Raw genomic sequence first — 13,359 nt, 5'->3', positions numbered from 1 at the left:
TGGTATGATGGAATACAAAATAAGCATTGTGAAAACCTTTGCAGAAATAGAAGCCAAACAGATTATTTAAATTATTTTCTTCAGGCTTTTTATCACATTTTCCCTTCCTATGAAACAAACACAAAATACTACTGATTGACTTCATGGAGTGTTATGCGTGGTGTTTGTATGTGTGCGTGCACTGATATGTGTTTGTAGGTGAACTGGCATTTACTAAAAGCATCTTCTTAGATGATAAAAAAAGTCACAATAAAAAATTATGTAATACAGTAAAATGTCAGAAATTATCATAGTGTTCTAGAAGCTATTTATATGACTATAGACAGCCATTTTAGCCACTAAAAAGTAAAAATATTCTATATTCATATTTGACAAGTACTAGTGTAAAAAGAATATAAAATGAAATTTACTAAATACATTTATTAAGGTCGAGCAAATTCACAATTATAGAGCAGGTCATAGTGTAAGAGGATATAACTAAAATCGAGCATGTGTTCTTTAAGCTTTATAATTACTGAAAAGCCTTCTGAAACAAATATATTACATTACTTAAGGACTAAGCCATATTTTAAATATATTTTACTTAGGGGCACCTGGGTGGCTCAGTGGGTTAAAGCCTCTGCCTTCAGCTCAGGTTATGATCCCAGGGTCCTGGGATCGAGTCCCGCATCGGGCTCTCTGCTCAAGAGGGAGCCTGCTTCCCCCTCTCTCTCTGCCTGCCTCTCTGCCTACTTGTGATCTCTCCCTCTGTCAAATAAAGAAATAAAATCTTTAAATATATTTTACTTATTGATCATTATGAAACTTATAGAATTTACATATTTAAAGTGCAACAACTTTAAACAATTGATAAATATACTTTTGACAATTATGAGAATTAAATTTTAATGATGTCATAATGCAAAAGAAATATTTTGTCCAGCAATTAATTATCAAAAAGCTAATGACCCAGAGCATAGTATTAAGATTTGGATTTAGTATCATCATATTATATGTTATTATTAATATATATAAATTTAGATAATATCAGTTAAATTATCTTAGCTTTTAGTTTAAAAATACAAATATTTATTTTTATATAAGGCCTCAGATTTTTAAAAAGGCAAAATATTATATATAATGTATATCTCACTGACATTTACTCAAGAAAGAATTCTGGTAAAATTATGTATTACCAGAATTTGTTATGAGAGAGAAAATGTATTTTAAAATTTGGTTATTTAACCACCATAATACCATAGTACATATCCCTTACAAAAAAATCCTAAAAATGAAAGTAAAGAGCTTAATTAAAAAATTGTAATTTGTTTTACCATTACAATGTTTAACCACATATTTTAAAATTTTTTCATTTTATATCATGAAAATTTTTGTTAGTTTATGTGTTCTAAGATAAATAAAAATTAACTAGAAAAAAATCTTAAACTGTGTTTATGATATCCAAGATTGTACAATGTAAGTAATAATGAAGAATGAATTTAGCAAGGTAAGGAGACATGCACTGCATGCTATTAAAGTCTCAGAGTCTAATTACCCATTTAAAATAGTAAATAGAATCCTAATGCTCATTCCCTTAAATATGACCAATTAATACAAAGAATAAAGAAAATTAGGAGTTAAAACAGTACTATCAGTCTTGTGACAGCCAAAAAATGACTTTGCTTGTAAAGCAGTTAAGGTATTCTGAAACTGTCAGGGACTAATTATTAATTGGCTACTTAGATACAAAAATTTACAAATGATTAATGTCTATTTGATCATACCCCTATATTTTGATGAATCGTAATCAGACATTCGTAACATGCTATTCCTTTACCTATCCAACTCTTTCACGAGAACACATGAAATAATGTTATATTCAAGATAGTGTCTGAGGAAGATTACTTAGGAAACATGTGGAATATTTTACCTGTCCAACCAGGCAAGCAGACTCTTGGCTGCTCCTATCAGATCCACAACCGAAGTCAGAAAGTCATTTGGCAATTTTCGGCTTGTTCTCCCATCATAATGGCCGCTCCTTCTCCTCCCGGTTATAAAATTCTGTAGATTTTTGGCAGATGCATTCAGCTTGTGAGAAAGGGTTTTTAGATTTTCTGTTTCCAAGCCATAATTCTGAATTATAAAAAGAGAGAAAACAAATATACTTGAAGTCAATATTATATTCATTCACTAAAATATTTACTGAATATGTTACTATGTACAGGCAATAAAATTAGTACTAAGAGTTAAAATGAATAAGATAGAATTCCTGGCCCAGAAGAGCCCACAGTCAAGTGAGGATCAAATGGGCAAATGTCAGATGAACAAATTACAATAAAATGTGTTAAATGCTAGTGTGAACATGCAAAGAGAAGGGTATTATCTCTTGGAACTATGCCACACAAGAAAGAAAGATTATTAGGACTCATAAGCATTTTTTTAAACCCAAACTTAAGTTCATTTACTTGTGAAATTCATTTTTATCAGTAATTATTTTTTTATTAAAAGGTTTTACTTATTTGAGAGATAAAGAGTGCATGTAAGCATGAGCTGGGGGTGGAGCAGAGGGAAAGGCAGAAGCAGGATCCCTGCTGAGTAGGAAGCCCAGCACAGAGGCTCAATCCAAGGACCCCAGTTGGGATCATGACCCCAGCTGAAGGCAGATGCTTAACCGAATGAGCTACCCAGGCACCCCAGTAATTATTTTTAAATATCTATTCTATTAGTATATGCATAGTCATGAATGTAGATGCTATGAAAAATTCTGCTTTCCCCAAGTGAGCAAAGAAAGCACAACCTAACAATAAAATGAAAAAGAAATAAATCATATACAATATAGCTTTATTTTGTGTCCTCTCCATAATGACACATAAGAAATTTCTTCTATAATATGGTACCAGAAGAAAACTAATTCCTCAGTGGAACCAATAATCTTTCTCCTTTTTATAATACAAATTATGAAACAATTTTTATTTTTGTCATGGTTGCACTAGCTCACAGTCAAATATGAAGCACATCGAAAACAATCATACTGGCTTTTTGCTAACTTTGTTTTCTTGTATTTCCTTGGTCTCACTTTTGAATTTGCAGTAATATTTACTATTTCACTTTAAATATTATGTGTATAAATTAATGCAGAACGAAGTTATATGAATCAATATAAATAAACTTTAAAAAAACACATTCAATGCAAAACACTCTAAGATCTCCACAAATAAACCTTAGGGAAAGATTTCATAAGTTACAATTAAATTTTAAAAGAGCTGATTGTGAGTTGTAAAACACCTCCAAGAAAGGCTGGTTAACCTGCTCAAAGGATGACTTTCATTAAACTACTTAGCAGCATATATGTTATTGTCATGTGTAAAATTAAAAGTATTACTACCTTATAGAAAATCATAAAACCCAAAGAATTTTAGATAGCTTCTGAAGCCCAAATGAATTCTAAGTTTGATTTATTCTCCTTTTACAGTTGAGGACAATGAGGCACAGGGAGATTTTCTGTGTGCTTACAGAGCTTAGAGTAGACAGAGTTCAGAATGGGACTACAAGTCACAAGGCCATATGTGAGGGGATGTCTAAGTGAAAGGGTAGATAAAATACTAGGGGTATGAAAAAGGGAAGCAAATGGCACAATAAATTTAGCTGTATTAAGTCAACAACCACTGGGTAACTACTTCATATGAAATTTATTTCCTCTATGGTAATTTAAGAAAAGAAACTTGGAGGAGGAAAAAATGAGGGACTAGAGGAGGGTTTGGACACATAAACATTAAATACCAAGTTACATAAAAACATATATATACATACATATATATACACATACATATATACATATACATATGAATAAATACCAAAGTTATGTATGTTACCATTGGAGGTCTCATAGTGATAAAAAGTCTGAATGTTCTTTGCTAAAAATTTACATTTTTTATTAAAAGAATATTCTTTTTGGAGCCATGGATCTCTTTTTATTTTTATTTTATTTATTTATTATTTATTTATTTATTTTAAAGATTTCATTTATTTATTTGACAGACAGAGATCACAAGTAGACAGAGAGAGAGGGAAGCAGGCTCCCTGCTGAGCAGAGAGCCTGATGTGGGACTCGATCCCAGGACCCTGAGATCATGACCTGAGCTGAAGGCAGAGCCTTAACCCTCTGAGCCACCCAGGTGCCCCAAGGATCTCTTTAAAACAAAAAACAAAAAACAAAAAACACAACATAGTATATTAAATACCCACTACTAAATTTGAATTGCAATATTCTCTCAAGTCAAAAGATTTTCTTTGCACAAATAAAACAACATTCTATTCAGATTCTCTTGCATCTGAGCATGGATTCTCTGAAACATTTGGGAGTTTTTATCTACCTTGTCAGTATATTAAGAAGGAAATCCTTTTATAAGTTTATTGAAGATATTATCTAATGACTAGATAAGAGCAATTTATACGAACTTATTTATTAATTTGGCTTGAAACAACAAAAATTTATTTTCTCTTACTTTAGAAATCAGAAATCCAAAATCACTACCACTGGGCTAAAATCACAATGTTGGCAGATACATGCTTCTTCTGGAAGCTCTAATCCTTGCCTCAAAAAGAATCTGGTGGCTGTTGACATTCCTTGATTTGTGGGCATAACTCCTGTCTCTGCCTCTGAGGTCATATGGCCACCTCTTCTGTGTGTACCAAATCTCCCTCTGCCTCTCCCTCATGAGGACCTTTGTGATTGGATTTGGAGCCCACCTGGGTAATCAAAATTAATCTCCCCCTGTTAAGATCTTCAATCACATCTGAATATGCATGTCACTCACTCGCTGGAGGAAAGGAAAGGCCTTCTCCAAAGTCAGGAACATAAGCTGGTCCCCTCCAAAGCTCATTCCCTGCTGCCCTTTGGAGACTCTATCAACTAAATTTCAATGACGCATCTGAAGTGCTTTCCTGAAACGATTTTCAGAAGTTTTCCCCTGTGTTAAAGCATCTTCCCTGAAGTATAAAAGGATTCTCATTTTTCATTTTTGTATATTAATGATTTTCATTAGAAAACATCTGTTTATAAACATAACAATTTCTTAAAGAAGCTCAAATAATAATATTTCACTAGAGAGGAAACTAATCAATGAACCTGTAATGTAACTTTCATTCTATAGCCATTGGTTGCTGTACAACATTAATTTCCTTTATATATAATACTAGCATCTCAATATTTTCTTAGAAAGGGTCAGAATAATGTAAAACAAATAACATAGATCTTATAAATAAAAATATGAAGGTAAAGTAAAACTACTTTGAAGCCTTCAAAATTTAAGATGATACTAAAATTATTTTTTAAAATACAACTCAAGAATTAGGGAATAAAAAAATCTTGTGGAAAAAAACCTAGAAGGATACCCTGAGAGAACTTCTCCTAAATTGGAAATCTACTAAAGAAATATCCTACATGGACCAGAGGGGAAAGATGAGGAGGACAGAGGAATATAGAGGGCAAAAAGAGACAAAATATATGTAGTAGAGGATGGAGAGGGAAATTCTTAAAACTAATTCGAGTTAAACCAATAAAAATAAATACAATAAAACTAGTTAAACCAATAACTCAAAAGCATTTTTAAGAAAATTCTCAAGACAATGGGGTGCCTGGGTGGCTCAGTCAGTTAAGTGGCTGACTCTCAATTTCAGGTCAGGTCTTGATCTCAGGGTTGTGAGTTCAAGCCCCACACAGGGACTTAACTTAAAAAAAAAAAAAAAGAAAGAAAATTCTATAAGACTATAAAAATAGGTTAGAAGCTTATCTGTATATAAGTGTCTGTGTGGTACTATTTTAACATAAGGGATAGATTAGTTGATCTCAAGTTAATTTTTATCATCAAAGTTCTCAATTCTAAATAACTCAAAATTAATTACTGACAATATATAGATCTTCTTCCTATTTCCTTCATGAAAGCAGATAATGTGCTGTGTCTCACTAAGTCACCAGTAAATCATGCTCCTGTGTCTCCTACATTAAGAAGTGACAAGCGAATAATGCACTCCTCTGCTTTGGTCCAGAAGTATGCAGACAATAAGTACTGACTCAAATTTTATTTTTTAAAAACTTTAATTTAAATTTCAGTTAGATAACATACAGTGTTATATTAGTTTCAGGCATACACTGTAGTGATTCAACACTTCCATACATCACCCTGTGATCATCACAACATGTGCACTCCTTAAACCCCATCACCTATTTCACCCATCCTCCCAGCCACCACCCCTCTGGTAACCATCAGTTTATTCTCTACAGGTAAGAGTCTTTCTTGGTTTGTCTCTCTTTTCTCTTATTTTTGCCCCTTTGATTGTTTTGTTTCTTAAATTCTACATGTGAGTGAAATCATATAGTATTTGCCTTTATCTGACTTACTCCACTTAGCATAATACACTCTAGTTCATCCACATTGTTGGGAATGGCAAGATTTCATTCTCTTCCTTATTTTTATTATTTTTTTAAATTTAAATGCAATTAGCCAACATGTAGTGCATCATTAGTTTCAGATGTAGACTGTAATAATTCATCAGTTGCATATAACACCCAGTGCCCACCATATCACATGCCCTCCTTAATGCCCATCACAAATTATCCCATCCTTTTTCACCTCCCCACCAGCAACCCTCAGTTTGTTTCCTATATTTAAGAGACTCTTGATGGCTGAGTTAATATCCCATTGTATGTACACAGCACTTCTATATCCATTCATCAGTCGATGGACAATTGGGACTCTTTCGTAATTTGGCTATTTAGATAATGTTAATCTTAACATCAGGGTGCACGAATCTTTTTGAATTAGTATTTTTGTATTCTTTGGGTAAATACCTAGTAATGTGATTGCTGGATCATAGAACAGTTCTATTTTTAACTTATTTAGGAATCTCTCCACTGTTTTCCAGAGTGGTTGTAACAGTGTGCATTCCCACCAACAGTGCAAGAGGTTTCCCTTTTCTCCACATCCTCACCAACACCTGTTGTTTCATGTGTCATTGATTTTTGCCATTCTGACAGGTGTGAGGTGATATCTCACTGTAGTTTTGATTTGTATTTCCCTGATGATCAGTGATGTTAAGTACTTTTTCATGTGTCTGTTGGCCATCTGGATGTGTTCTTTGGAGAAATGTCTGTTCATGTCTTTGCCCATTTTTTAATTGGATTATTTGTTCTTTGAGTTTGAGTTTTTAAAGTTCTTTATATGTTTTGGATACTAACCCTTTGCCAGACATGTCATTTGCAATTGTTTCCTTACATTCTGAGGGCTGCCTTTTAGTTTTATTGATCGTATCCTTTGTTGTGCAGAAGCTTTTTATCTTGATGAAATCCCAAAAGTTTATTTTTCCTTTTTCCCCCCCTTGCCTCAGGAGACATACCTATAAAGAAGTTGCTATGGCTGATATCAAAGAGTCTACTACCTATGTTCTCCTCTAGTTTTTTGCAGTTTCAGGTCTATAACACATTTAGGTCTTTAATCCATTTTGAATTTATTCTTGTGTGTGGTATAAGAAAGTGGTCCAGTTTCATTCTTTTGCATGTTGCTGTTCACTTTTCCCAACACTGTCTGTTGAAGAGACTGTCTTTTTTCTCACTGGATATTCTTTTCCTGCTTTGTCAAGGATTAACTGACCATACAGTTCTCTATTCTGTTCCATTGATCTATGTGTTTGTTTTTGTGCCAGTACCATACTGTCTTGATGGCTACAGTTTTGTGATATAACTTAAAGTCTGGAATTGTTATGCCTCCAGCGTTGCTTTTCTTTTTCAGTATTGCTCTGGCTATTTGGGGTCTTTTCTGGTTCCACACACATTTTAGGACTGTTCCAGTTCTGCAAAAAATGCTGGTGGTATTTTGATAGGAATTGCATTAAATGTGTAGATTGCTTTGAGTTGTATAATCATTTTAACAATATTTGTTCTTTGAATCCACAAGCAAGGAATATCTTGCCTCTTGTTTCCGTCATCTTCAATTTCTTTCATGAGTATTTTACAATTTTCAGAGTACAGATCTTTTACCTCTTTGGTTAGGTTTATCCCTAGCATCTTACTGATTTTGGTGCAATTGTAAATGAGACTGACTCCTTAATTTCTCTTTCTGCTGCTTCGGTATTTGTGTATAGAAATGCAACAGATTCCTATACATTGATTTTGTACACTGTGACTTTACTGAATTCCTCTATCAGTTCTAGCAGTTTTTTGGTGGAGTCTTTCAGGTTTTCCATAGAGAGTTTCATGTCATTGGCAAATAGTGAAAATGTGACTTCTTCCTTGCCAATTTGGATGCCTTTTATTTCTTAATGTTGCCTAACTGCTTTCGCTACGACATCCAGTACTATGTTAAATTACAGTGATGAGAGTGGACACCCCTGTAATATGTCTGACTGAATAGGAAAAGCTCTGTTTTTCCCTATTGATGATAATGTTGGCTGTGAATTTTTCATAGATAGCCTTTATTATGTTCAAGTATGATACCTTTAAACCTACTTTGTTGAGAATTTTTATCATGAAGGGATATTATACTTTGTCAAATTCTTTTTCTGCATCATTGAAATGATCATTTGGTTCTTATTCTTTCTTCTATTAATGTGATGTATCACATTGATTTGCAAATATTCACCCACTCTTGCAATTCAGGAATAATTCCCATTTGATCATGGTGAATGATTTTTTAATGTATTGTCAGAGATATAGTGTCAGAGATATTGGCCTGTAATTCTCTTTTTTAGTGGAGTCTTTATCCGGTTTTGGAATTAGGTAATGCTAAACTCATAGAATTAATTTGTAAGTTTTTCTTCCTTTTCTATTTTTTGGAATAGTTTCAGAAGAATAAGTATTAACTTATCTTTAAATGTATGGTAGAATTTCCATGAAGTCATCTGTCCCCGGACTTTTGTTTGTTGGGGGATTTTTGAGTACTGATTCAATCTCTTCATTGGTTATTTGTCTCTTCAAGTTTTCTTTCTTCCTGTTTCAGTTTTGGTAGTTTATGTTTCTAAGAATTTAACCATTTCTTCCAGGTTGTCCAATGTTTTGGCATGTAATTTTTCATGATATTCTCTTAATAATTGCTTTTACAAGGCAGTTGTTGTTATTTTGCCCCTCTCATTTGTGATTTTATTTATTTGGGTGCTTCCTCTTTTCTTCTTGGTAAGTCTGGCTAGAGGGTTATCAATGTAATTAATTTTTTCAATGAACCAGCTCCAGGTCCAATGCTCTGTTCTGCTGTTTTCTTAGTTTCTATATCATTTATTTATGCTCTAATTTTTATTATTTCCTTTCTTCTGCTGGCTTTAGCTTTCATTTGTTGTTCTTTTTCTAGCTATTTATGTGTAAGGTTAGGTTGTTTATTTGAGATTTTTCCTGCTTTGAGGTAGGCCTACATTGCTACATACTTACCTATTAGGACCACTGTTGCTGCATCCCAAAGGTTTTGGGCCATTGTGTTTTCATTTTCATTTGTTTCCATGTATTTTTAAATTTCTTTGATTCCTGTAGTTTAACCTCCATTTATTTATATTTCTAACTTTTTTTCTTGTGGTTAACTTCCAGCTTCACAGTGTTGTGGGCAGAAAAGGTGCTTGATATGATTTCAATCTCTTTGAACTTGTTGAGGCTTGTTTTGTGATCTAATGTGTAATCTGTTCTGGAGAATATTCCATGCACACATGAAAAGAACATGTATTCTGATTTTTTAGGATGGAATGTTCTGAATATATTTGTTATGTCTATCTCATTCAGTGTGTCATTCAAATCCATGTTTTCTTGTGTATTTTCTGTTTAGATAATTTGTCCATTGATGTAAGTGGGGTACTAATGTCCACTACTATCATTGAGTTATTATCAACTAGTTCCTTTATTTTATTATTTTTTATTAACACATAATGTATTGTCTCAGAAGTACAAGTCTGTGATTCATCAGTCTTACACAATTCATAACACTCACCATAGCACATACCCTCCCCAATGTCCATCACCCAGTCACCCTAACCCTCCTACATCCCTCCCCTCCTGCAACCTTCAGTTTGTTTCTTGAGATTAAGAGTCTCTTATGGTTTGTCTCCCTCTCTGGTTTCATCTTCTTTCATTTTTCCCTCCCTTCCCCTATGATCCTCTGTCTTGTCCTTTAATTCCTTAGATCAGAGAGATCATATATTTGTCTTTCGCTTCGATGAAGATTAGTTAACCATAGAGTTGAGGGTCTATTTCTGGGCTCTATTTTGTTCCACTGATCTATGTGTCTGTTTTTGTGCCAGTACCATACTGTCTTGATGTTTACAGCTTTGTAATAGAGCTTGAATTATGGAATTCTGATATTGCCAACTTTGGTTTTCTTTTTCAACATTCCTTTAGCTCTTAGGGGACTTTTCTAGTTCCATACACATTTTAGGATTATTTGTTTCATTTCTTTGAAAAAAGTTGATGGTATTTTGATAGGGACTGCATTAAATGTGTAGATTGTTCTAGTAGCATAGCCATTTTCACAATATTTTTCTTCTAATCCATGAGCATGGAATGTTCTTCCACTTCTTTGAGTCTTCCTCAATTTCTTTCATGAGTATTCTATAGTTTTCTGAGTACAGATTCTTTGCCTCTTTGGTTAGATTTATTCTTAGGTATCTCATGGTTTTGGATGCAACTGTAAATGGGATTAACTCCTTAATTTCTCTTTGTTTTGTCTTGTTGTTGATCTATAGAAATGCTACTGATTTGGGGTGCCTGGGTGGCTCAGTGGTTTAAAGCCTCTGCCTTCAGCTCAGGTCATGATCCCAGGGTCCTGGGATCGAGCCCTGCATCAGGCTCTCTGCTCAGCAGGGAGCTTGCTTCCCTCTCTCACTCTCTGCCTGCCTCTCTGCCTACTTCTCTGTCAAATAAATAAATAAAATCTTAAAAAAAAAAAAAGAAATGCTACCGATTTATGTACATTGATTTTATATCCTGACACTTTACTGAATTCCTGAGCGAGTTCTAGCAGTTTTGGAGAGGAGTCTTTTGGGTTTTCCACATGAAGTGTCATATCATCTGCAAATATTGAGGGTGTGACTTATTCTTTGCTGATTCAGATGCTTTTTATTCCTTTTTGTTGTCTGATTGCTGAGGCTAGGACTTCTCTCTAGTACTATATTGAATAGCAGTGGTGATAAGGGACATCCCTGTCATATTCCAGACCTTAGGGGAAAAGCTCTCAGTTTTTCCCCATTGAAAAGAATATTCCCTGTGAGTTTTTCATTGATAGCTTTGATGATAATGTACCCTCTATCCCTCCACTTTGAAAAGTTTTGATCAAGAAAAGATGCTGTACTTTGTCGAATGTTTTTTCAGCATCTACTGAGAGTATCATATGGTTCCTGTTCTTTCTTTTATTAATGTATTGTGTCGCATTGATTGATTTGAGGATGCTGAACCAACCTTGCAGCCCAGGAATAAATCCCACTTGGTCGTGGTGAATAATCCTTTTACTGTATTGTTGGATCCTACTGGCTAGTATTTTGGTGAGAATTTTCGCACCTGTGTTCATCAAGGATATTGGTCTGTAATTCTCCTTTTTGATGGGGTCTTTGTCTGGTTTTGGGATCAAGGTAATGCTGGCCTCATAAAATGAGTTTTGAAGTTTTCCTTCCATTTCTATTTTTGGAACAGTTTCAGAAGAATAGGTATTAATTCTTCTTCAAATGTTTGGTAGAATTCTCCTGGAAAGCCATCTGGCCCTGGGCTCTTGTTTGTTGGGAGATTTTTGATGAGTGCTTCAATCTCCTTACTGGTTATGGGTCTGTTCAGGTTTTCTGTTTCTTCTTGGTTCAGTTTTGGTAGTTTAAACGTCTCTAGGAATGCATCCATTTTTTCCAAATTGTCCAATTTGCTGGCATAAAGTTACTTATAATATGTTCTTATAATTGTTTGTTTTTCTTTGGTGTTGGTTGTGATTGCTCCTCTTTCATTCATGATTTTATTTATTTGGGTCCTTTCTCCTTTCTTTTTGTAAGTCTGGCCAGGGGTTATCAATCTTATTAATTCTTTCAAAGAATGAGCTCCTACTTTTATTGATCTGTTCTACTGTTCTTCTGGTTTCTAGTTCATTGATTTCTGCTCTGATCTTTATTATTTCTCTTCTACTGCTGGGTTTAGGCTTTATTTGCTGTTCTTTCTCCAGCTCCTTTAGGTGTAAGGTTAGGCTGTGTGTTTGAGATCTTTCTTATTTCTTGAGAAAGACTTGTATTGCTATATACTTTCCTCTTAGGACCACCTTTGTTGCATCCCAAAGATTTTGAGCAGTTGTGTTTTCATGTTCATTTGTTTCCATGAATTTTTTAAATTCTTTAATTCCCTGGTTGACCCATTTATTCTTTAGTAGGATGCTCTTTAGCCTCCATGTATTTGAGTTTTTTCTAACTTTCCTCTTGTGGTTGAGTTGTAGTTTCAAAGCATTGTGGTCTGGAAATATGCAGGGAATAATCCCAATCTTTTGGTACTGGTTGAGACCTGATTTGTGGCCCAGGATATGATCTATTATGGAGAATGTTCCATGTGCACTAGAGAAGAATGTGTATTCTGTTGCTTTGGGATGGAATGTTATGAATGTATCTTTCATGTCCATCTGGTCCAGTGTGTCATTTAAAGCCTTTATTTGTTGATCTTTTGCTTAGATGATCTGTCCATTTTAGTGAGGGGCATGTTAAAGTCCTCTACTACTACTGCATTATTGTTGATGTGTTTCTTTGATTTTGTTATCTATTGGTTTATATAATCAGCTGACCCCATGTTAGGGGCATAGATATTTAAAATGGTTAGATCTTCTTGTTGGACAGTCCCGTTAAGTATGATATAATGTCCTTTCTCATCTCTTATTATAGTCTTTGTTTTAAAATCTAATTTGTCTGATATAAGGATTGCCACCCCAGCTTTATTTTGATGATCATTAACATGGTAAACTATTTTTCACCCTCTCCCTTTAAACCTGGAGGTGTCCTTGGGTCTATAATGAGTTTCATGCAGAAGGCATATTGGAGGGTCTTGTTGTTGTTGTTTTTTTTAATCCATTCTTATACCCTGTGTCTTTTGATTGGGGGCATTTAGCCCATTTACATTCAATGTAACTATTGAAAGATATGAATTTAGTGCCATTATATTGCCTCTAAGGTGACAGTTACTGTATATTTTCTCTATTCCTTTCTGGTCTATGGTACTTTTAAGCTCTCTCTTTGTTTAGAGGACCCTTTTCAATAATTCCTGTAGGACTGGTTTGGTGTTTGCAAATTCTTTTAGTTTCTGTTTGTCTTGGAAGCTTTTTTATTTCTCCTATTTTCAGTGACAGCCTAGCTTAATATAGTATTCTTGGCTGCATATTTTTCTCATTTAATGCTCTG

General features: G+C 34.1%; 1 protein-coding gene across 1 annotated transcript in view; it reads right to left on the bottom strand.

The window, feature by feature from the left end:
• The window catches only part of CNKSR2 (connector enhancer of kinase suppressor of Ras 2), a gene marked incomplete at both ends in the record, with an annotated part of 237,468 nt that overhangs the window by 162,791 nt on the left and 61,318 nt on the right, over positions 1–13,359 (bottom strand). Inside the window, one exon of the mRNA XM_080794916.1 lies at positions 1,910–2,112. Coding sequence (XP_080651042.1) covers positions 1,910–2,112 — 203 coding nt within the window. The remainder of the gene's footprint in view (positions 1–1,909; positions 2,113–13,359) is intronic.

This window comes from Martes martes (genome assembly GCF_963455335.1).
Source record: "Martes martes genome assembly, chromosome: X".
NCBI classification, from domain to species: Eukaryota; Metazoa; Chordata; class Mammalia; order Carnivora; family Mustelidae; genus Martes; species Martes martes.
This window is presented reverse-complemented; position numbering and strand designations above follow the sequence as displayed.